The following is a 24,974-nucleotide window of genomic DNA, read 5'->3' as shown; positions in this document are numbered from 1 at the left end:
TTTTTCATGATCTCATCGGCAAACTGGTAGAGATCTATATTGATGATGTTGTGGTCAAGTCCAAATCGGCTGGGGGGATCTAGAAGATCTGCGTCAAGTTTTAGAGCGGACACGGAGGTTTGGGCTCAAAATGAACCCAAAGAAGTGCGCTTTCGGTGTGACGGCCGGTCAGTTTCTGGGATTCTTGGTGCATGAACGGGGAATTGAGATTGGTCTAAAGAGTCAAGAAGCTGTAAAGACGATGAAGCCACCTACTAGGCTACTACAAAGAAGGAGTTACAGAAACTCATCGGTAAAATTAACTTTGTCAGGCGATTTATTTCTAATCTGTCTGGACGCATTGAGCCGTTTATGAGTTTAGTGAAGATCAAATCCGATGATGAGTTTCGCTGGGGGGCAGAATAGCAACAAGATTTCGATGAAATCAAGGAATATTTGTCAAAGCCTCCAGTGTTGGTTCCTCCTCAGCAAGATAGGTTGTTTTACGTGTACCTATCCGTGGGTGACACTTCCATTGCTTCGGTGCTAGTCCAGAAGCATGATGGTCAAGAGAGGGTGGTTTTCTACCTCAGCAGACGCATGTTAGACGCCGAGACCAGGTATCCTGAAATCGAGAAGCTTTGCCTTTGCTTATACTTTACATGTACAAAGCTTCGTCATATTTTGCTCTCGGCGGAAACAATTGTCATATGCAAATCGGATGTCATAAAGCACATGTTGTCGGCTCCTGTCCTGAAAGGCCGACTTGGAAAATGGATGTTTGCATTGTCAGAGTTCGATATCCGGTATCAGCCTGCAAAAGCAGTCAAAGAACACGCACTGGCGGATCTTGTTGCGGACGGGATCAGCACTGATATTGCTGCATTATTTATTCGTGCTTGGGCTATGTTCTTTGACGGATCGGCTTGTGATGATGGGTGCGGTGTGGGAATTCTGCTGGTGTCGCCTCGTGGGGCGACTTACTCCTTTTCCATCAGAGTAACTGCCCTATGCACCAATAATTTGGTGGAATATGAAGCCATTCGCAAAGGGATGGAATTGCTACTCGAAGCTGGAGCAGAAGCAGTGGAAATTTTTGGGGATTCAAAGTTGGTGATTTCTCAGCTCACGGAGGAATATATATGTGAGAGTGAAGCTCTATTTCCGATATGGATGCAATGCCGTGAGTTAATGTCACAATTCCGGTACATCAATTTCCACTGGATACGCAGGACTCTGAACAATGAAGCCAATGATTTGGCACAGATGGCTTCCGGGTACAGGGAAGCAGCCGATGGAGTCGACATGGAGGTTCAGTTTCTAGAACCCGGAGACTGGAGAGCCGATATCTTCAATTACTTGAAGGATTCGGCTCGGGGGGCACCCAGAAGGATAAGACTCAAGGCCATGAAATATGTTCTGATAGGGGATGACATGTTCTACAGGACCTTGGAAGGACTACTGCTTAAATGTCTGGGACCTTCAGAGTCAAATCGGCTCTTGCATGAGGTTCATGAAGGAGCCTGCGGTACTCACCAATCGGCTCATAAGATGAAGTGGCTGATTAGGCGGTCGGGTTATTACTGGCCCACTATGCTTGAAGATTGTTTCAAATATTATAAGGGATGTCAAGCATGTCGGAGGTTTGGCAAGATTCAGATAGTGCCAGCATCAGTGATGAATCCTATCGTCAACCCGTGGCCATTCAGAGGTTGGGGCATGGACATGATTGGACAAATCAACCCGTCGTCTAGCAAGGGTCACCAATGGATCTTAGCTGCCACAGATTATTTTACAAAGTGGGTAGAGGCAGTGCCCATGAGGTCGGTAGCGTCAAAAGATGTGATCAGCTTTGTCAAAGGGCACATCATTCACAGATTTGGGATCCCTCAGACCATTACGACCGATGGAGGATCGGTCTTTATATCAGAGGAATTCAGAAAGTTTGCCGATGACATGGGGATTAAGCTGATCAGATCATCTCCGTATTATGCCCAAGCTAATGGACAGGCTGAAGCATCCAACCAGAGCCTCATCAAGCTCATAAAGAGAAAGATCGATGAATATCCTAGGCGCTAGCATGAGGTGTTATCAGAAGCTTTGTGGGCATATCGTATTTCGTGTCATGGATCCACCAAGACGTCGCCGTACCATCTAGTCTACGGCCAGGACGCTGTGCTACCATGGGAGATCACGGCTGGATCAAGGCGTGTTGAGTTTCAGAATGATCTATCTGCTGAACAATATGCAACCTTGATGAACGATAATGTGGAGGACATGACAGAGCTAAGACTTTGGTCGTTGGAAAAGATCAAGGAAAATAAGGCTAAAGTCGCCCGTGCATACAACAAGAAGGTTAAGCCTAAGTATTTCCAGGTGGGAGACTTGGTTTGGGAGGCAGTATTGCCGTTGGGAACTAAAGATAAAAAGTTCGGTAAATGGTCTCCAACTTGGCATGGGCCGTACAAGGTTGATCAGGTTTTGCCTGGGAACGCGTACATGCTCGAGGAATTGGACGGCGTCAAGTTTCCTGTTGCTGTCAATGGACAACATCTAAAGAAGTATTTCCCGAGCATGTGGGAAGGCAAGTAACGAAAAGCCGATGAGATCCATCTGGCTGCAGTGTAATAGGCCAACACGTTGAGTTGGCTGGTAAAAAAAAGAGAAGATAAGGCCAACACGTTGAGTTGGCCAACAATATATATATATATATATATATATATATATATATATATATATATATATATATATATATATATATGAGAAGCGAACAGCCGATGTGTAACCATCGACTTAAGATGTTTTTAAACAAGTGCAAGTTTCAGGATAATAGGCAGTACTAATTGTCTCTTGAGCCTATCTACTGGTTCAGGAATTCTTCTATGGCATGGATGGCTTCAGTACGGACGGTGTCTGCTCGTGCTACAATCACTTCGTCATCCTTGTCATCGCCTGTAACTATCTGCCGACTCAAGGTGCTGATCTCTGCAAACTCTGCTTGTATATGCTCGGATATTTCCTGGGTTTCTTGTTTGGAGTTTGCAATGGAAGCTTCCTCGGCCTGGATGAGTTCTTTGGTAGTGCGGACCTTTTCTTCGAGTTCCGCTAGTTCTTTCTTCAGGATATCGAGTCGATTTATGTTGGCAGACACGTCAGCTTTGATATCTAGAGTTGCCTTCTTCTGGTTAAGGGCCTTGCACTTTTGGGTGATATCAGCTTTCAGAGAAGTTTGAAAGCGACGTGCTTCCATCCTTTGTTGTGCTTTACTCACTTCTATCCGAAAGAAAGGAAGGTTGCTGGCTTACCAGAGTTTGATTTGCAATGGCTCCGGGAGTTGGGATTCTATTTACTCGAAAATGTTCTTTATCTTGCTGGAATCATCAACTAGAGCAGTGATCGGAGCAGATAGAAGGTCTTTGATGAGTTGAAGCTGATGTGCCAAGTTAGCCGATTGCTGTAAGGAAGGTGTTTCTACTCCAGGGACAGTCAGACCCATTAATGCAGGGTCAAAGGAAAGCAAACCTGAAATGTCGAAGTTATATGGACATATCTGGAGTTAGAACAATATGCATTTATGAAGCTATCGGCTGGTTCAGAATTGGTTTTGGAATGTTACCTGTTCTGAAGAAGAGATGTTGGACGGTTCAAGAGCAACTGTAATGTTAGAGCTGTTGTTGGCGCCGAGAACATCTGCTGCATCGGTTTGTTCTTCGTTTGTCTCCACCAGTGTATCAGGAGTAGCAATCATCCCATGTTGTACTTGGCTTTCTGCGTTGGGGATGTCTTCAGCTGCATCCTGAAGATGGAATTATAGTCAACCAGGGTACATATGTGTGAAATAAAGAAAAGTTCTTGAATGATGAGTTACCCTGTTGGTGTTGGACTCTGATGGACTCGGAGAAGATGGTACTGGTTTCTTAACGACATGCCTCGTGATCATCTTCCTTTTCTTGGTCAAGACTCGGGGGGCAATACTTGCAGAAGTGTGTCTTCGCTTGGAAGCCGACTGAAGTAAGTCTGGCTGAACAGTCATTATCACTTTCTTCATTGGTGGTGATCCTTTGCAAAAGAGTACATCAGGAGCAGTTGGAAGAAAGTGGAATGGCTCCCCAGTGCTGGTCATAGGTTCTGGACCATCTTGTTGCTGCTAACATAATGAATTAGAATTAGACAGATGCAAAGGATGGAGGACTTAGAAGGATGAATGCGTAAATTCGGTACCTCTTCCTCGGGGATTACATATTCAGGATCGATTTGCTGCAGTCGAGGGCCTAGAGCTTTTCTGAAGACATGAGTTTTCCACATGTTCCACCAGGTATCAAAGCCGATTGATGAAGAGGTTAAGGACAGATCGGCTGGTATTGGAATGTGGAGATTGTCAAACATGCTGTAGCATCTCGAGCTGGTGAGACCATCAGGCAGATCGGCTCTGCTCTCCACCAAGTGGTGAATATGGAAGTGGGGAGGGACCTGTCCTAGGCCAAATTGCCGAACTGCTATAACTGGTTGGTAAGATTCATAACCTGGCTTGATAATTCTGTTAGAAGTGCTGATGCCAACAGGAAGGAAGCCGGGTCGAATCATCAAAGAAAATAGATGCCGAGTGCTGTCATCATCGGCAAGGTTATCTAATCTGAAGGCAGTTGGGTTCTCAAAGGATTCAGATTCAGTAAATGGGAAGTAGAGAGGATTATCTAGTCCTTTGTAGAAGACTCTAAACTAGTTTGCTGCATCTTCTGAATTTAGTTTACTGTCAGGGAGACTGAACAAAGCTTGGCCGTAACTAGTACATCTGATTGGTTTGCCACTCTCATCAGGGAAAGAGTTCTTGGTCAGGCCTTGGAAGTTGGGAATGTGGTGCTGGAAGTACAGTTGTGCCCACAACTGAATGAACCACCAAGGGCCTCCAGTTCTCAGTTTCTTGTGGTTAAGCAAGTTATGTGTCGTCAAATGGAGATATCTGTAAATTTCTCCAAGGAAGAGTTTGCCTAGGCCGGTGTGATTACCATGGGCCAGGTGGTAGGCCAAGGGGAGATAGTTATTAGTTGGAGCTAAGGGAGGGCCACAGAAGATGAAGTGCTCTAGCCAAAGATTTAAGAAGGCTGTGTGTTCCTTCTCAGTCACTGGACCTTTTGTTTTCATGTGCTGACTCATGTAAGTACCCCAGTTTGTGCAGTTGACTTTGGAAGAAAGTTTGAAGGGGACTTCTACCATTTTGTGAGTAGCAGGATTAGGAGAGCTAATGTCTAGTCCAGTGATCATGGTGACATCCAGCAGAGTAGGGGTCATGGGTCCATGACCAAAGAGGAAACAATTCAGAGCATCAGACCAGAAATAGCCGATGGTTTTCAGAAGATTTTCATCTTTGTCAAGGGGTGACAGTGATAGGCTAAGTGCATCGGCTATATTCAAATCTTGCCACAAGGGCATGTAGACTTTTGCTACTCTGTTGTACCATGTAATTCAGCTTTCGGGTGGATTAGGCCAGGCTCTTAAGCAGTCGGCCCAAAGGTTCAAATCGATGTTTTGACTCACAAAAGGGATCCTATTTGCTTCACAAGAGATCAAATCTATGGGGTTTTCATGGGTTTGTGGGCCAAGACAGAAAGATTTTGGATTAGAGGGATGCGGCAAAAAGATGTCTGACACCTGAAGTTCAGAAATTCAGAAATATGCGTATGGTGTCATGTTTCAGAGTTTCAGTTTCAGAAGTTTGATAAACTGAAGAAAATTAAAGGATTAGGCCGAATATTACCTTCAGACCGTGGATTGCCGCATCATCGATTGCAGAGCTTGTTGTTTGAGCTGCAGAATCTGTCATGGTCAGATCTGTTGACTTAGGGTTTGATTGCTGGAGATTTTGATTCGAATTCCGGCTGCTTGGAGAGTTATTGCTCGGATTTGTAGAGCGTGGTTTTCGAATTGTGCTCGGATTCAAGAGTTCGGTTCAGGCTGAAAGTATTACTCTATTCTTCTGCGGGTTGCTTCTAGTTTGAATTTCGTCGGCTCTTGGATATTTATAGAAGCCTGATGCGTTGCCATCGGCTTTTTGAGAAATAAACGAAGACACATGAAATTGAGGAAACTTGATTTCATTAAAGGAAAGTTTATTACAAGGAAATCCGATTTTACAAAGGAGTCAATCCTTCGGCTTTGCGATCCTACTCCTACGATACTATTACTGTTCGTAGGTACCTAGTACCTACGACGCTTGGGGCTTTGAGCTGGCACATCCCCGCTGTCGTCGTCGTCACTGCCGTCGTCGTCGTCGTCGCTGCTGAAGGCGCTGCTGCCGCCTTCAGACCCGGAGTCGCTCCAGCCACCGCCGTCGCCGCTGTTCTCCTCCTCGCTGTCCTCCTCGGAGGACCCGAGGAACCGAAAAGGCTTTCCGCCCATCGGCTCGTCGTCATCGGAGGGGGAGTCGATCTCCTCTTCCGAGGAAGAGTCGACTCCGTCCGAAGAGGGGTCTTCTTCCTCGTCCTTCTCCGACTCCTCTTGGAACAGGAGCCGGAGGTCTTCTCCTTCAGTTTCGGGCTCGTCCTTCTCGGAGGCGACCCCAAAATCGTACTCCTCTGCATCCCAATGCAGAGGAGCCAGCGCTTCGTGCGCTGCGGTTGGGTCCCACTCTGGCGTCGGCTCCCGACTCTCCGGGATGGAGTCGACGGAAGAAGCAGGAAGGGGGGAAGAAGAAGGGGAAGAAGAGGAATAAGAGTCTCCAAAAGAGTTGGAGTCAGAGGAAGAAGAGATGGCCATTGCTGGTGCTGGAGGATTGGGGTTTCTGCGCTACTGGCCTTGGGAGGAAGAAGGATTTTTGCTGTGAAGAATAGCCGATTCGGGGTCAGGTTAAATAGTAAAAGATGGGAGAAGGATCGGCGGTTTTCACGTCCTACGAGGAGCCAGTTGCAGAGACGTTGCGTCTTCCTTGGTGGTTGCAGTGTGATTACTGAGCATTAACGGGAAGATGAAGCGACGGATTGGTTTTGGAACTATCATTGTCAAAACTAGGGGGCATGTGTTATCACCATAAATTAACAGGATTAATTTATGGGCCGAAATCAAGATGGGCTTAAAGCAGAAGACTGAAGAAGACTTGTAAATCGGCTCCTGCGTGAGCATCTGGGCCACATGGGCCATGTATCTTTAGATTTAGTTCAAGATTAGAGATAGAGTCCAATCGGGACAAGATTAGTTTAGATTGTTTCCCAAGTCTCCGGACTATAAATATGTATCCTTTGTTATTCGTAAAGAGAGCGTCATCACGACTCACAAATAACAACTCTCGGCACATCGCCACCCCTAATCCTAGGGTTTCATCCAAGTGCCATGTTGCCCTGATCGCTTCTCACGATCAGGGCAGCATTGTTCTTACTTTTACCTTGGTATTACTCGTACTGAAGCGTTTTTGATGGCGAGTAGTACTAGTTATCCTGATGTTCGTAGCATGGCTTTTAGTTGATCCATTGTGCTTCGTTGTTTATCATCTACGAATATCATGTTGTCTCTGTGCAGTCACGTTTCAATCTTATGTTAGTTCTTGTCGCATAGAATTAGTCGCACAGAGGCAATACCCTACTTCTTTTGTGTTTAGTAGATCTAGTCTGTTATGGTTTGCTCTTTTCTTAAGAGTTTGCATAATATCTGCTAGGTTAGGCCTTGCAAACGGATTGGATGATCCGGTGGTGTAGTAGATGCTTTATCGTGGTCTTAATAGGGATTGTTCCGGGAATCGGCTCTTGCTAGTTCTTAGGCCTCTATTTTGGGTTACGGTTCAGTGGTCTGTTACGTTCATTAGGCCTAGTCACGTGTAGGATGTTCCGATCTAGCAGTGAAGCTTTTATCATCATGGATTAGATTAGCTAGATTCAATTGAAGCAGCTTTACAATTATTTGATTTATTTATCATATCTGGATACAATCAGATCCCATCTGACACCGGGACTCGATCGGCTCTTTAAAGCCGATGCAAGAGTCGTCCCGGGGAGCCGACCACGGCTCGGACTTACATTTACACGTGTCTTTGTACGCAGGAAACTGTTCGGAGCACGTCTATACCCTCCTGATCGGGTATAGGTCAGGTGGCACGCCCGGCTTTCACACATCCTCCGGGCGCGTGACGGAATTGCGGGCCGTCGACGAGGGAGCAGTGCCTGCCAGCGCACCAACAATCTCCCGGCTCTTCGTGTTGCCCGTCGCTGCTCGCCGGTGGGTTTCGACCGACAACAAAAATATCTCATATCTTGTATAAAAAAACATGCCCAAAAATCATATTTTTCTAAAATTGATAATAGCTACCTCACGGGATTAGTAGCTATGAATAAAATTTGGCATGAGAAAAAATATCTACCAACAAGCACGAATAGTTATAAACCCAGCACAACTTTTGTATAAATGCAAATGCTTAACAAACAGTACTTCACTACCGAGATAAGCAAATTGAAGCTACGGAAGCTCTATGCTAAATGGGTGTAAACCGTGACGCTAAATCTCAATCCACTCCACACCTAAAAACCCAATGAGATCCTCTATTTTTTAAGCTATAAATCAATATCCAGAAAGCATGTAAATCAAAACAATCTCACCATGGCTAGGACGACAAATGTAAAAATTTAAAACATTCCTCTTTTTTACCTCCATCGTGGGCCCTTCTACTCGCTCCCCTTCAACCCTCGTGCCACCACGGCTGCCTCCTATCCCAGAGGCATGCCCAAAGATAAGAATCCTCCTCCACCATGGCAGTGCGTAAATCAAATAAAAACTTCAAACCTAAAATCAGGGGCGGAGGCAGCACTGCACCCCCCTAGACCACCCCCCCCCCCAAAAAAAATTTTTGAGAAGAAAGGACGAGAAAGGAGAGGAAGAAGTAAGGGAGAGAGAAGATGAAGAAATCAGCCCCCCTTCAACCATTTCTGAATCCGCCACTGGCTAAAATCAATACCTATCAACCATGGCAGCGGAAGAGGTTGTCGGCGGTTGAGTGGATCCGGTCGCCCAGACTGCCGAGAAGCGGCGATAGCAGCATCCACACTGTCGCGACCGAATACTCCATGGAGTCGTAGGGGCTCGACGGGGAGTTCGAGGGCGTCGAGACGGAGCTGCTGAAAAACAAGAGGAAGGGCGCGACCATTGGTAAAGCAGCGCCTCGCGCTGGTCCCCGACGGCGATGGCGTCCAGCGTAGGTATGCTCCGTCGTGGACTGCCAGATGCGGCTAGGGGACTCGGCATTTGCGGGAGTTCTCGTCAGATGCCTCAATGCGGCTGTGCGGAAGAGAAGTCCCGTGTGGAAATATTAAGATGGGTACGGAGACGGGTGTAGAAATTGCAAGGTGAAAAAATAATTCGTTTTTGGCAGAAACGCTCTTTAACATGTGATTTTTATGGGTCCGGCATGAAGGGTACGGTGGGCCCGATTTGAATAAAAAAGGTTTTCAAAAGTTTTCGATTTTTATAGTATATATAGAAAAACGACGTCGCAGCGATGATGTCAGCGATGATGTTGCTTTTTCAAATATTTTAAATTTAAATATGAATCAACGGGAACGAGCCTTCACTAAAAGAATGAGCAGGCGATCGCGGTGCTAGATGTGACCGTCCACTTACCAACCGAGCAGGCGTCCATTGACTTTGACTGGTAGGCTCGCGCTCAATCCACTGGCTCGCCATTACCGGTAGCCGAACCGCGCAGACCCACCATTACCGGCTTACCGCGTCACCGCCCGTACACCACTCGCCGCCAAGCACGCAACAGCATCCATGGCGGCGGCGCCTCCCCATCCTCGTGTCCTAATGCTGCCGTTCCCTGCGCAGGGCCATGTCATGCCCCTCATGGAGCTGTCCCACCGGCTCGCCGATCATGGCGTCGAGGTCTACTTCGTGAACACGGACTTCAACCATGCCCGGATCCTCAGGGCCATGGAAGGAGGAGCAGACCAGGCAGGAGCGCTCCCTGCCGGGATCCACATGGTCTCCTTCCCGGATGGCATGGCCCCCGACGCTGACCGCTCCAACATCGGCAAGTTCGCCGAGGGCCTGGCGGCAGCGATGCTCGGCCGCCTCGAGGAGCTGATCAGGTCCAAGGAGATCAGGTGGATGGTGGTCGACGTGCCCATGGTCTGGGCGCTGGAGCTCGCCGCCGTGGCGGGGGTGCGCGTCGCCTTGTTTCCGCCGTTCTCGGCCGCCGTCTTCGCGCTGATGACGCACGCTCCTAAGATGATCGAGGACGGCATCCTCGACGAAGATGGTGAGACACGATCACACGAACACTGCGATTTTCAAGTCATGCAGAAATTTGTAAATCGTTAACATCAAGGGGCGTGCTTGGTGATTGCTCAGGGAACGTAAAAAGGAACGAGAGGATCCAGCTGAGCCCCAAGATGCCGGCCGTTGACGCCGACGAGCTTCCCTGGAGCGGCGTCGGCAAGACACCAGCGGCACGGAGAGCCGTCTTACAGGCCGTGATCAAGACCGGCGCGGCGCTCGCGCTCGCCGACAGCGTAGTCTGCAACACCTTCCAGGAGATCGAGTCCGAGGCGCTGGCCCTCATCCGGAAGACGGCGCTGGCCGTCGGCCCGCTGGAGGCGCCCACGGCCGCGCCGGCGGCCGGCCATTTCTGGCCCGGCGACCCGACCTGCCTCGCCTGGCTCGACGCACATGCACCCGGCTCCGTCGTGTACGTGGCGTTCGGGAGCCTGGCGGTCTTCGACGCGACACGGATCCAGGAGCTCGCCGCCGGGCTGGCGCTGACCGGCCGGCCGTTCCTGTGGGTGGTCCGGCCAAACTTCGGCGCCGATAGTGTCGGCGACGGCTGGCTCGACGAGTTCAGGCGGCGGGTCGGCGGCGGGATGGGGCTGGTCGTCGGCTGGGCTCCCCAGCAGCGCGTGCTCGCGCACCCGTCGGTGGCCTGCTTCGTGACGCACTGCGGGTGGAACTCGATCGTGGAAGGGGCGAGGCACGGCATCCGGTTCCTGTGCTGGCCCCACTTCGGCGACCAGTTCTGCAACCGGAGCTACGTCTGCGACGTGTGGCGCACGGGCGTGAGGCTCCGCGCCGACGGGCGGGGGCTCGTCACGAAGGAGGAGGTCAGGGACAAGCTGGAGCGGCTGCTCGGCGACGAGGGGATCAGGGCGAGGGCGCTGGCGTTGAAGAGCGCGGCGCGTGCCAGCGTCGCGGACGGAGGGTCCTCGCATCAGGATCTGCTCAGGTTCGTGAATCTGCTGAGAGAACAATAGGGGCGTGCCGTTGGGATGCCGGAGCTGAAGACGCCGCCGGCCGAGGGGAAGGCGGGCCGACCAAGATTGGAGGAGAGCTTCTCGTCGACCAGCCTGCCCCGGCGCTCGTCGGGCCGTCGGAGGGCCGGTCATCGTGTCGGATCTCTGAAGGTTTTTTTTGACCTGGTGCTCGATCAGCCGAGTAGCCCAACCGCCGGGCCAATCATGATCGGAATGTGGTGGAGGGGGTCCAGGAGTCCAGCCCATTAGATCTGGAGATGTGGACCGTTGAAATGGGTCTCCTTTTACCTCTTAGGTCGTGCAGGTAGCTGGGAGCCTTATTAATTTGACTAGTTTGACTGACCTGCTAGAAAATAGTAGAAAATAAGAGCGCGTTTAGTTCCCAAAAAATTTTACTTTGAAATTTGTGACTTTGTTTTTGGACACATGCATGAAACACTAAATGTAATTAAATAACAAAACTAATTACACAGTTTGGATGTACACGACGAGACGAATCTTTTGAGCCTAATCAGTGCATGATTAGCCATAAATGCTACAGTAATCCACGTGTGCTAATGATACGGTCAAAGGTCAAAAAAAATTCGTCTCGTGATTTCCAAGTGAGTTCTGAAATTAGTTTTTTAATTAGTGTCTGAAAAATCCTCCCGACGTCTGGTCAAATTGTTGACGTGACACCTAAAAAAATTTTATTTGGTAACTAAACGGTCAAGAGTCTGATTGGCGGGCCTCTGGGTCCTCAAAAATAGCTCTGGTTCCGGTTTTTATGGTAGAGCGGAGGGCGGCAAAACCAGGACCGGGGGCGGAGGAACCAGGGCAGGGCTTTACCGGTGGATCCGATTGTGCGCCGCTTCGTACTGCGCGCGCCTCCATGTGAGGCTGGGGCCTGACCGTGACGCATCAACCAAAAGGCTCAATGCATGTGGACAGCATTGATTAGCGTGACCCGCTATTGTCGCGTAAGGCGGCTGGACTATTAAATTTCCTCCTATGCGAGCTAGCCGAGCCGGGGCATTGAATGGCAAGGGATGGGCACGCACAAAGAGAGATAGGTCTTGTTTGGGTGTGCTCAGAGTTAATCATTTTGTTTTCGTTGCAAATCTCGGTGTTTAGCAGAAATGAAATTTCGGTGAATTTCGGCGAATTTCGGTGAATTTTGGCCGAATTTTTTTGAATTTTGAATTTTCAAACGAAATTTTCCGAAAAATACCGAAAATTTTTTTCCTGGTAACTAGCGAAAACGAAATTTTTCGCCGAATTTCGGCGAAATTTCGCCGAAATTTCAAACCCTGGGTGTGCTAGAATTCTACCACGCACACTTTCCGAAAAAAAAATCTCGCATGCATATGCATGAAGCACTAAATGAAGTCAATTTGCAAAACTTTTTTAGGGATGGGTGTAATTTTTCACGACGAATCTAATGATGGTAATTAATTGGTAATTAGCTACAGTGATGCTATAGTAACCATCCTCTAATCGCTCGATCAAAGGCCTCATTAGATTCTTCAGGGTCGCTAGCGCGGGGTTCTGAAGTTGATTTTGTAAACTGACTTTGTTTGACACCATAATTAGTTGTCAAAGTTTATTACTATTCACTAGCGCTACAATTCTTCCCAAAACAAACAAGGCCATAGAGGCCGTGGAGCTGCTAGTACTTCTTGCACTCGCAGTCATCGGTTAGATATTTCTGTAAAAAGTGTGTAGAAGATAAAACATGACAAAATCATATGTGCTATGAAGTCATATAATAGGTGTGCTCCTCTTCCCTTTTGCCCTACCATGAAAAATGAATTTAATTGTCATTCCCTATATTTTTTTTAACTTTTCCTTCTTTTTTGTTTTTTTCCTTTTTCTACTCTCTTTTTATTTTTCTCTCTTTTTTCTTTTTTCCTCCTCTCGTCCTTATCCATTTGCCCTACCTACCCTTTCCAGTCTCCTTCCACCTCCGCCGCCCCCCTACTGCAAGCACCCGCGGCCCCCTGCCTCGGGTATCTCGGGCCACCATGAGCTCTCGCCGTTGCCGGTCTCCATCCCACCTCGTGCCCTCCGCCGCCGCCATCCTCCCGCCCCACCGCAGCGCACAAAGATGGCGCGAGGAGACGCTGCACGCGTGGGGGTAAAGGGGACAGGCGACCTGGAGGAGCACACTGGAGCAGCATGGAGACACATGGCCTGTTTGGCAGGGCTCTGGCTCCTCCAAAAACAGCTCCGGCTCCTCCGGTGGAGTAGCTTCTCTGGTGGAGTTGGAGTCGTTTTAGAAAATATTTGGCAAAACAGCTTCACTTGTTGGATTGAGGTTGCAAAAAGTCTAAATTACCATTTTTTTTCCTTTTCTTTTTTCCTCTTCTTATCTATTTCCTTCCCATTCCTTTTTCCTCCTCTTTTCTTATCCAATTGCCGGCCACTTCCTCGCGACTCGTTGGTAGCCCCGCCGCCGCCTCCTCCGCTTCGCCTCCTCATTCAACCGGCGCCCCCCTCCACTCGCCGACGGCGGCCCGTGCCGCCGCCTCCTCCAATCGCGGAGGCCGGCGCCTCCTCTCCCCGCGGCCGCCGCCGAGCGCCTCCTCGAGCTCCTACGGCCGACCGTCTTCTGCCGCCGCCCCGCACTCCCGCGGCCGGCCGTCCCTGACGCCGCCTCACCTCGCACTCCCGTGACTGGCCATCGCCGCCGTGGGCCGCCGCCTCACCTCGCGCTCCCGTCGCCGGCCATCCCTGCCACAAGCTCGCACCTCCGCGTGCGTCGCCGGCCACTCGACTCAGCCCCGCTTCCGCGTGCACCACCGGCCGGCCAGCTCCCGGCGGCCTCCGCGTGCCAATCTTCCGAGCGCGCTGCTGGCCTCCTCGGCACACACGCCGCGAGCTCTCGGCTGAAGACAAGATAGGAATGCAACCAGCAGAGCCCCGTCACGTTTCTGTGGCTCCGCCTCCTTTGTGTAAGCCGATACCGGCTTCAGGTGCAGCTCCTGTGATGGAGCTGCTCCACTTGCACCCGTTTGGCACGGTTCTTGCTGGAGCGGCTCCAGGAGCCCTGCCAAACGGGGCCACAATTTGTGGCTCCAGCACCGTCAGTTCCGCTGCAAAGAGCGGAAAATTCCGTAGGCCGTAGCTCCACCCCGGGGCCGCGGTGGGGCACCTCGTTTGTCAGGGCTCACGTGGTGCCGGAGCAGGAGCATATTTTGGAGCACTGCACTGCAAAGGGGGTCTAAATTTCAAATTTTATGGTGGTACCCTGGCAGTGGCAGGTGAGGGATAAAAGAAGATACACTGTGTTCACTTCCAAAATTTCTCTCTTCAAACTTCACTATTCACTTATCACATCAAATCTTTTATTTTGTATGCATCATTAAATATAGATAAATAAAAAAACTAATTACATAGTTTTAACGTACAGACGAGACAAATCTTTTGAACCTAGTTAGATCATGATAGAACAATAATTACCACAAACAAATCAAAAAAAATACAGTGTATTACAGTGTCTGATGTGATTTTTTAACACTGTTTTACGCATCTAAACACACCCCCAATCGCGCAAGCTACCGCAGCTGCCTCTATGGCGGCCGCCGCTGCTCCCCTGCCTCGCGTCATGGTGCTGCCCTTCCCGGCGCAGGGCCATGTCATGCCGCTCATGGAGCTGTCGCACCGGCTCGTCGACCACGGCTTCGAGGTCGTCTTCGCGAACACAGACTTCAACCACGCCCGCATCCTCGCGGCCATGGCAGGAGGAGCGGGCGCAGAAGCGACGACCCGTGCCGGCGGGATCGACCTCGTCTCCTTCCCCGACGGCATGGGCCCTGACGGCGACCGCACGGACATCGGCAAGCTTCTCGCGGGCTTGCCGGCGGCGATGCTCGGCGGCCTGGAGGAGACGATCAGATCCAAGAAGATAAGGTGGGTGGTGGCCGACGTGACCATGAGCTTCGCGCTGGAGCTGGTCCCCGCGGTGGGTGTGCGCATCGCCTTGTTCTCGACTTACTCGGCTGCCAGCTTCGCCGTGCGGATGCACCTTCCCAAGATGATACAGGATGGCATCATCGACGAAACAGATTAGAAAACAAGAGCAGTTTAGCAGTTTAGAAAAATCAAGTTGTTAAGATCAGGGACATGACTTACATCTGCAGGGAATGTGAAAAGGAACGAGAGGATCCACGCCACCGAGCTTCCGGCGTCTTTTTTATTTTTATATTTTTTAAAATTATTTTTTACATAAATATATTTTTGGTTTAATGATTTACAGTTTTGTACCCCTACCGCCCGGCTGCGGGGCGGCAGGGTACCTGCCGCCAACTGGCGGGGCGGTAGGGACCTGAATGTAAATAAAATTTATTTTCAATCGTATTTTACCCTGCCGCCAATTGGCAGGGCGGTAGGCCAGGCAAAAAATTATTTTCTTTTTAGTTTCCAGAACAGTGAATTTCTAAATTCAATTAAAAATTATACAAAAATCAAAAAAATACAAACTAAATTTTGTTAGGTTTATTAAATCAAGATCTACTGAGAAAAAAATACTCATGCATGTGAAATGTCAATTTTGCCCCTGCTAAAATTTTAGGTTGTGTTTAATCTAGTTTATTTTGTATCTGTTGTTCTGTTTGTCTAAAAATCCTGAAAATTTAGTGATAGCCTACTCTTTTCATGTGTATTCCACTGGAAAATTTTCAGGTGCATAGCCTAAGTGCATATTTGTGGATCTATTATTGTTGGATTTCCATCATTTAGCAGTAGAATAATAGATCCGCAAACATGCACCTAGGCTATGCACCTGAAAATTTTCCAGTGAAATACACATGCAAAAATTAGGCTACCACAAAATTTTCAAGATTTTTAGACAAACAGAACAACAGATACAAAATAAACTAGATTAAACGCAACCTAAAATTTTAGAGGGGCAAAATTGACATTTCACATGCATGAGTATTTTTTCTCTGTAGATCTTGATTTAAGAAACCTATCAAAATTTAGTTTGCATTTTTTTAATTTTTCTATAATTTTTAATTGAATTTAGAAGTTCACTATTTTGAAAACTAAAAAAATGAATTTTTGCCTGGCCTACCGGCCTACCGCCCCGCCAGTTGGCGGCAGGGTGCGATTAAAAATAAATTTTATTTACATTCAGGTTCCTACCGTCCCGCCAATTGGCGGCAGGTACCCTGCCGCCCCGCAGCCGGGCGGTAGGGGTACAAAACTGTAAATTATGAAACCGAAAATATATTTCTGTAAAAAATAATTTTAAAAAATATAAAAATAAAAAAGACGCGAGCTTCCGTGGATCAGCCTTGCCAAGAGCCCGGAGTCATGCAAAGCCATGATTCAGAGCGTGCTCGAAAACAACCCGAGATTCATCAGTCTCGCCGAAACCATCGTCTGCAACACGTTCAAGGAGATAGTCCGGGGCCCTGGCCCTCCTGCCCATGCCGGCGCTGGCCGTCGGCCCACTGGAGGCGCCCAAGTCCACATCGGCGGGCGGCCATTTCTGGGCCGAAGACGAGGCCTGCCTCCCCTGGCTCAACGCGCAGGCTCCCGGCTCAGTCGTCTACGTGGCGTTCGGGAGCCTGGCGGTATTCAACGCGGACCGGCTCCAGGAGCTCGCCGACGGGCTGGTGCTCACCAGGCGGCCGTTCCTGTGGGTGGTCCGGCCGAACTTTGCCGACGGTGTCGGCGGGGGCTGGCTCGACGAGTTCCGGCGCCGCGTCGCCGGCACGGGGCTCGTCGTCGGCTGGGCGCCCCAGCAGCGCGTGCTCTCGCACCCCTCGGTGGCGTGCTTCATGTCGCACTGCGGGTGGAACTCGACCATGGAAGGGGTGCGGCACGGCGTGCCGTTCCTTTGCTGGCCCTACTTCGCCGACCAGTTCCTGAACCAGAGCTACATCTGCGAGGTGTGGGGCACCGGCTTGAGGATCCGCGCCGACGAGCGGGGGGTCGTCACCAAGGAGGAGATCAGGGGCAAGGTGGCGCGGCTGCTCGGCGACGAGGGGATCAAGACGAGCGGAGGGAGGGTCCTCGCATCGGGATCTGCTCAAACTTGTGAACCTGCTAAGCGAAGATTAGTTTTTAGCTTGTTTTTGGACGTTCAGAGGTATGTTGGTTAGATATAGGCTGTGTTTAGTTCCCAAAAAAACTATCCCCTAATTCCAAACTTTCCATCACATCAAAACATTAAATATAGTAAATAACACATGTATGGAGTATTAAATGTAGGTAAATAAAAAACTAATTGCATAGTTTTGATGTACACGACGAGACGAATCTTTTGAGCCTAATTAGGCCATAGTAGGACAACAATTACCACAAACAAACGAAAATTACTACATTATGCTACAGTGTCCTATGTGACTTTTTGTATCTCCTTTCCCTCCATCTAAACACAGCCATACATTTGTTGCAGAGCCGTAAGAAAATTAAAGCATTCAAACATGTAGGTGGACCATTGTCTCATTCTCATCGCATTGTTTTAGGCAACAATACAAAGGATTGTTCCACATTTGGAATTGTTATTATTGTATCACTAGAGAGCAAGTGCAATGCAACAAATGAGCAAGGACCGTGTTCTGAAAGTGACACATACCATCGAGAGAGAAGTTCCAGACATTGCTAGGTCGGCATAGGATGATAGGAATACTGAATGCCTGCCGTTATTCAAACAAGCAAACACTAGTACAAAAGGATCCTGCTGGCTTTAGAATTGTATCAGCTCAGAGCAAATGCAGTGTTGATAGAAAAGCATTGTGGTAAAGCTACATGTGGAGTTGGAGTACTGGGTCCTGTTGTGAGAGTGGCATACCATCTCAATCAACAAAGCGCCCAGATTGTTCCAGACAGAAACCAATGCTAGATTGGATAGATGCTGAATGCCAGCTATTTATAACAGTTAAGCAAACCCTGCAAAGGATCATGCTAACTTGAGAATTTTATCAGCATATTTTTCCACTGTGTGCTATTCCCTGAATTTTATTACGAAAGGAACGAAATTACAGAAATTGTATCAGTATATAGCAAATGCAATGTTCGTATAAAAAAGCATGTGGCCACTTCCATGGATTAGTGCTGTTGCTGTACAGATACTATTGCAGGGAATTTCACTCTATCAAGTACCATCAAGAACGCAAGGAAATAAATGGGGAAATGAATCAATACCTGAGCAGTTCTGTTAGGATTGTAAATGGCATTTTCCTATAATAATCAGTTTAGCCCTGGCAGAAATTAAATCAGTTGCCACGACACGCCACGTGTTCCTGTTTACTCAATCATACGAGGAAGACGTAGACAACACGGCCTACATTGGTTGCCTCCACAAAAAATGACGCAAGGCAGCTCTTTATGGCTGGAAATGCAGCAATAATATGAATGATTGGGAGGATGAGAAACCGATGGGCAACCAGAGGAGTACCAATGAATTCTTGCTTATCTAAGATGTGACGCAACTGCGTTGATGTGGTCGCTCGACGAATCACACGCGAGCTGATGGCCGCCGCTTACCAGTGAATTCTCTCTCTCTCTGTATATGGGCAGGAGCAGCCAGCGCCCCACATCAGGCTCTGAGCTCAGAAGATGCAACTCAAGGACTCGTCTCCGTGCAGCCGTAGATACCACGACCAGCGCAAACACGTTGGCTACGACAGCCTCCATGGCCGCCACGGCTGCTCCTCCCCGGCCTCGTGTCATGGTGCTGCCCTTCCCTGCGCAGGGCCATGTCATGCCGCTCATGGAGCTGTCCCGCCGCCTTGTCGACCATGGCTTTGAGGTCGACTTCGTGAACACGGAGTACAACCAAGCCCGCGTCCTCGCGGCCTTGGAGGCAGCGGGAGGAGAGACCAGAGCTGCTGTCCATGCCGGGATCCATTTGGTCTCCCTCCCGGATGGCATGGGCGCTGACTGCGACCGCACCGACATTGTTAAGCTGGGCCAGAGCTTGCCAGCGGCGATGCTTGGCCGCCTAGAGGAGCTGATCAGAGCTAGGAACACTCGATGGGTGGTGGCTGACGTCTCCATGAGCTGGGTGCTGGGTCTGGGCGCCACAGTGGGCGTGCGCGTCGCCTTGTTCTTGACCTATTCAGCCGCCATCTTCGCGCTGAGGGAGCAAGTTCCCAAGTTGATAGAGGATGGCATCATTGACGAAAGTGGTAAGAGCCGACAAGATTTCCAAGTTTCTTAGACTTCTCCGCATCAATTCATTCTTGACATGCTGCTTCCGTATGCAGGGAACGTGAAGAGGAATGAGAGGATCCAGCTGAGGCCCAAGATGCCGGCCATCGCAGCAGCTGAGCACCCATGGATTGGTGTTGGTAATAGCCCTGAGGCACGAAGAGCAGTAATACAGGGAGCGATTAAGAACACCCCATATACACTCGCCGACACCATCGTCTGCAACACATTCCAAGAGATCGAGTCCGAAGCGCTGGCCCTCCTCCCCAAGGAGCCACTGGCCATCGGTCCCCTTGTGGCGTCCAAGTCGACATCAGCCGGCCATTTCTGGCCTCAAGACCTGACCTCCCTTGCCTGGCTAGACACGCAGGCCCCCAGCTCAGTTGTCTATGTGGCATTCGGGAGCTTTACAGTCTTCGACACTACAAGGCTCCAGGAGCTTGCCGACGGGCTGGTGCTCACCGGACGGCCATTCCTGTGGGTAGTCCGGCCGAACTTTGCCAATGGCGTCGATGAAGGTTGGCTGGAGAAGTTCAGATGCCGCATTGGAGGCAAGGGGCTGGTCGTCGGCTGGGCTCCCCAGCAGCGCGTGCTCTCGCACCCCTCGGTGGCATGCTTCATCTCGCACTGTGGATGGAACTCGACGATGGAAGGGGTGTGTCATGGTGTCCCGTTCCTGTGCTGGCCATACTTCGCCGACCAGTTCTTGAACCAGAGCTACATCTGCGACATGTGGGGTACTGGTTTGAGGATCTGCGCAGATGAACAGGGGATCGTCACCAAGGAGGAGATCAGGGACAAGGTCGCCCGGCTGCTTGGAGACGAGGGGATCAAGGCGAGGGCGTTGTCCTTGAAGAGCAGGGCGTGCACGAGCATCGCGGATGGAGGGCCCTCAAATCAGGATCTGCTCGAGTTTGTGAACCTGCTGAGAGAGCAATAATCTTTAGTTTGTCAGATCTTTCTTTTCTCGTTCAGAGGTCAGTTGGCTGGATAAACATTATTGCAAGTCGCATTCGTAGTTGAATAGACAGCCATAGAGTGTAATGAAATACTACTAGAATTTATGTCAGTGTCACTAGATAGCAAATGCCAAATGCAATTTGCCCTCGTGGTGTCTTGGTCACCACGTACTGAAGGTGACACCTGGCAGCATCTTAAGAAATTGTTTTTTTCAATATTATTATTTTTTAGCAATCTCTAGATCTGCGAAGTGGCTAGGGAAGTTCCAAAGAAGAAGCAATTGCTACATTAAGATAATACTGAATGCCTGCAGTTTCGGCCAAGCCATCAAAAACTGAGCTAGCAGAGCCCAACAGCTATAAGCAAGTACAGAGTTCACTACAGGATCAGAGTCTAAGATATTAGCACCCAGTAGGACGTTCCCAGCTAACAAATATTCATGATGCAGTGTCAGCATGTCACTATATATCTCAAATAACTAATTGGGTAAGGAATTGCACAACTGAACAGATGTAGGGATTACATGCTTACCGAAAATAAGGCAGATGCTCCATGAGACCAGGCCATTGCATTTTAAGTTATTTCCAAGACAATCTGGCTCGTTGACTTTTCTGCAGAGTATACAAATTAGCTTAAGCTTTGTCCACAGGTAGATAAATGATAAACATCAAAATGTCGATAAAGTTTACAAACAGAAGATGAAATATGAAATTGATTTGATATCTGTTATAAACATTATCTTTTGGGCATAGATGACTTCAATCTTTCAGGCGTATGTTGGCTCGAAGTAACGGACAGGAACCAACAAAATGGATGTTCTAAATATTCTCTTATTTTAAGATGAATTAAATATAGTTGTTGCCTGGAGTTGTTAGTTATATGGTTGTTTGTGGACGTTACTCAGCCCTTTAGGGTTCTTTTGTAGTGTTGTTTGCCCAGTCTAGGCTCCATCTTCTACCACAGCGGGGGCTTGTACAGTTTTTTTTTTTAAAAAAAAAGGCTCCATCTTCTTTTTAATATAATCGGCAGTTTTTCTGACTGGTTGTTTAAAAAAATGAATTAAATATTGTATTTTCCTATTATAGAGTGTCAATATCTTTGAACCTGTTAGAATTTCCAGTGAACCTCTTTACACGTAATGGATAGGCCAGACAACCAGAGGTAGTTTAAGTTCACCAGCTGGCATCTCAGTCACGTGCATATAAGTGAATACATCTAGAGTACCGAGCATAACTATTTGGAACGTCTCCGTCCCCTAGTATATGTGGCTAATTTGCTTGCCCAGCAAGGCAGAGAAAACAAAGTGGTCAAGTCTGGACTGAATGATTGTGAAGATAACCTTCTCTTTGGAAAAGTGAGACCTATCTTCAACAGGCTACAAATTTGCTGATGTATAGTCTGAGGCAATAACCATGATATGGCACCCTTTGTATGCACACCTGATGAACCAATATGGTAACATCTATCCACAAACTGTTTGTGGCCATGACAGGAAAGGCCATTATGGCTGCTGCTCCTCAACCTCATGTCATGGTGCTACCCTTCCCCGCACAAGGTCATGTCATTCCACTAATGAAGTTGTCCCACAGGCTAGTCGACTATGGGTTCCAGATTGACTTCGTAAACACCGAGTTCAACCATGATTGTATCCTCAAGTCCATGCAAGAAAAAGGGGTGATCCCTGAAGGAATTCACATGCTCTCGGTTCGAGATGGTATGGACCCTGCTGATGATCACACAGACATTGGCAAGTTGATCGGTGGCTTACCAGCTGCAATGTTCAGCCCCCTTGAGGAGATTATCAAAATCAAGAAGATAAAATGGGTGATAGCAGATGTGTCTATGAGCTGGGCGCTAAAACTGACCAACACGGTGGGAGTACGTATTGCTTTGTTCTCAACTTACTCAGCATCTGTGTTTGCATTAAGGATGAAACTTCCTAAAATCATTGAGGATGGTGTTATTGATGAAAGTGGTAAGGATCAAATCCCCTTGAGCATAGCAAATCCCATACTGTCATGTTCCTCCTTGCATCTTATGACTTAGTGACCAAGAACATTGAATTTGGTGCAGGGAGCGTGAAAATGCACAAGATGGTCCAACTGATGCCACCCATTGACTCAACTGAGATCCCCTGGGTCAGCATGGAAAGCACCACAGAGAGGCGCAGAGTGAGCATACGGAATGTCATTAATACTAACCAATTGATGGCACTTGCTGAGACCATCATCTGCAACACATTCAGAGAGGTAGAACCTGAAGCGTTGGCTCTCCTCCCCAATGCATTGCCCATTGGTCCATTGCTAGGTCCAATGTCAAAGCTGACTGGTAATTTCTGGTCTGAAGACCAGACCTGCCTCACCTGGCTTGAAAAGCAAGCCCCAGGCTCTGTCATATATGTGGCATTCGGGAGCTCTACTGTCTTTGACGCGATAAGATTCCAAGAACTGGCCAATGGACTTGTGTTATCTGGCAGGCCATTCCTATGGGTAGTCCGGCCAAACTTCACCAAAGAAATCAAAGAGGAGTGGCTCAATCAATTCAAGCAGAGTATCGGTGGCAAAGGACTGGTCGTTAATTGGGCTCCCCAGCAAAGGGTACTCTCACACCCTTCAGTTGCTTGTTTCATGACACACTGCGGGTGGAATTCAACGATGGAAGGTGTGCTCCATGGTGTCCCATTCTTGTGCTGCCCCTACTTTGCTGACCAGTTCTGCAACCAGAGCTACGTGTGCAACGTGTGGAAGACAGGCCTGAAGCTCTGTGCCAATGAACAAGGAGTCGTCACAAAGGAGGAGATCAAGGACAAGGTTGTGCAGCTGCTGGGAGATGAGGATATCAAGGCGAGGGCAGTAATGTGGAAGAACAAGGCATGCGCAAGCATCAGAGAGGGAGGATCCTCTCATGAGAACTTGCTCGAACTTGTGAAATTGCTACAAGAAGGATGATATTTCATAATTCAGCTCAGTTTTCGCCCCAGCAGTGAGTATGTTGTACCAAAAACTCTGTTATATGCTCTCTATAAAAGCAGGGATATCATTCACCGAAAAATAATAATAATTCAGCTCAGTTTTCCCAAACAGTTATACTATATTGCTGCAGTATTTCAGAGTTGGGTTCTGCGTTTCTGTAATCATTTCGTGTGTCAGTATCTATATGCGTGTATTAAATCCATATATATATCTTCTTTGTCTAATTTTGAGGGAGCTATTGTAATAAAATGCATACACCCTGTGTATGTGCTGCCCCATAATTAATTACTCTACAGATGGTAGAGCTGTTGATGTAGTTTTAAGGTTAATGGAGGTGAGGTTAATTCGTCAAAAGTAAAAACAGAACGCACACGGTGACACGGTGGCAAGCATTAGCTGCGAAGTGTCATAGCCAATTCAAGGTATTAGACCTTGTCTTGGAAGAGTAATTACAACACAAGGAACTGTCACATTGGAGCTAACTGAGCTAGCCACGCTATGCTCAGACATGGAGGAGGAGCCAGGCACTGGTACTGAAACTGACACTGAAAAGGAAAATCAGTTTCGGAAACAACAATTTTTGACGTCTCTCGCTTTCCACCACGACAATAAACGCCCCCCAAATCGAACGAATCTCGAGATTGCTAACGAAAGTGGGAACGCAGGATAACTCAAAATGCAGCGATGCGTGCCCCGGCGTACCTGGCAGATTCGCTCGCCGCCGGTGCACGGGAGGTGTTCGATGGAATGCCGAGCCCCAATGACGGGCAAGGGGGCGCCGCCGGCCACGGCGTCGCCATCCGACGGAGGCCGCGACTCGCGAGTCACGGCATCCTTGTTCCCTACCGTCCTCCATCAGCGGCGGCGTGGCCGCGTCACGTGGGGTTAAGCTACCGAACGCCGGCTGAAGCAGAGGCGCCGAGACGCCCCCGTTCGAAGCCGGGGCTGCACGACGCGCCCGCTCCGGCGCTCCCTCCCTCCCGTCCCGCAGTCCCGTCCCAGGCTGCTCCGAGCCAGGCCTCAACTGCCACGGTGTGCCAACTCTCTGCTCTCGCACGCACACACGGTTGGGGGAAGGAAGGGGGAGGATGACGAATTGACGATTGACGACGCAGGATGTTATGTTTGTAGTGGGCTTGGGGCACCCGCGCAGGCCAGAAAGAACTGACGCACATGCCAAAAAAAAAAGGTTCGTACATGGGCCACGTTACGTTGGGCTTCTACCGCTAGGCAACTCGGACAGCATCTATTTGGGCCTGGTCCTTGTACTGCCAGGAGATGCAGGGAATGGAATCGCTGGATCCAACCACCGGACAGCGCCGCAGTTGTGGACCCCTCTACCCGCCCGCGGTGCCGGCCGGTGCGCGCCCAACTCCAGCGGCCAGCGCCTTGTGGTGGCGGCCGCAGCCCGCAGCGGAGCCACGCCGCGCGGGGGGGCAGGACGGCAGGTGGAGATGCGCGCGCGCCACCGTCGGTCGGCCGGCCGGCCGGGCAGTCGGTGGCGGCACGGGCATCCCGTCCGCGGCAGAGGGCGGATCCCCATCCATCGGCACGCGTAAAGAATTGGGGAGGCGCGTGAGTGACGCCGCCAGCCTGCCTGCCCGAGCCGGCGGGGCGCACGTTGGAAAGTCAAAATCCCAGCGGGGGGAATGAGGTTCCCGTCCCCGTCCCCGCGCGGTGGCCAGGCCCCGGCATC

At 49.4% G+C, this 24,974-nt stretch overlaps 1 protein-coding gene, 1 long non-coding RNA gene and 1 pseudogene across 2 annotated transcripts; 2 read left to right on the top strand and 1 right to left on the bottom strand.

The window, feature by feature from the left end:
• Positions 1 to 9,583: 9,583 nt before the first annotated feature.
• LOC120649710 lies at positions 9,584 to 17,685 on the top strand (annotated as a pseudogene).
• An 871-nt stretch (positions 17,686 to 18,556) lies between these two features.
• Positions 18,557 to 23,397, top strand: LOC120649709. Its single transcript, XM_039926579.1, has 4 exons — positions 18,557 to 19,324; positions 19,403 to 20,150; positions 21,854 to 22,281; positions 22,380 to 23,397. The coding sequence occupies exons 1-4, from the start codon at positions 18,706 to 18,708 to the stop codon at positions 23,252 to 23,254; spliced, it is 2,670 nt and encodes an 889-aa protein (XP_039782513.1). The 5' UTR covers positions 18,557 to 18,705; the 3' UTR covers positions 23,255 to 23,397.
• On the bottom strand, positions 19,870 to 24,405 carry LOC120649711. The gene is made up of 3 exons (XR_005665358.1): positions 23,981 to 24,405; positions 20,838 to 20,917; positions 19,870 to 20,271 (listed from the first exon to the last, which is right to left on the bottom strand). It is a non-coding gene; the product is annotated as an uncharacterized LOC120649711 (long non-coding RNA).
• Between the last annotated feature and the right edge of the window lie 569 nt (positions 24,406 to 24,974).

Source organism: Panicum virgatum, chromosome 9K, assembly GCF_016808335.1.
Source record: "Panicum virgatum strain AP13 chromosome 9K, P.virgatum_v5, whole genome shotgun sequence".
Classification (NCBI taxonomy): Eukaryota; Viridiplantae; Streptophyta; class Magnoliopsida; order Poales; family Poaceae; genus Panicum; species Panicum virgatum.
The sequence above is the reverse complement of the archived record's forward strand: the minus strand, read 5'-3'. Positions and strand labels throughout refer to the sequence as shown.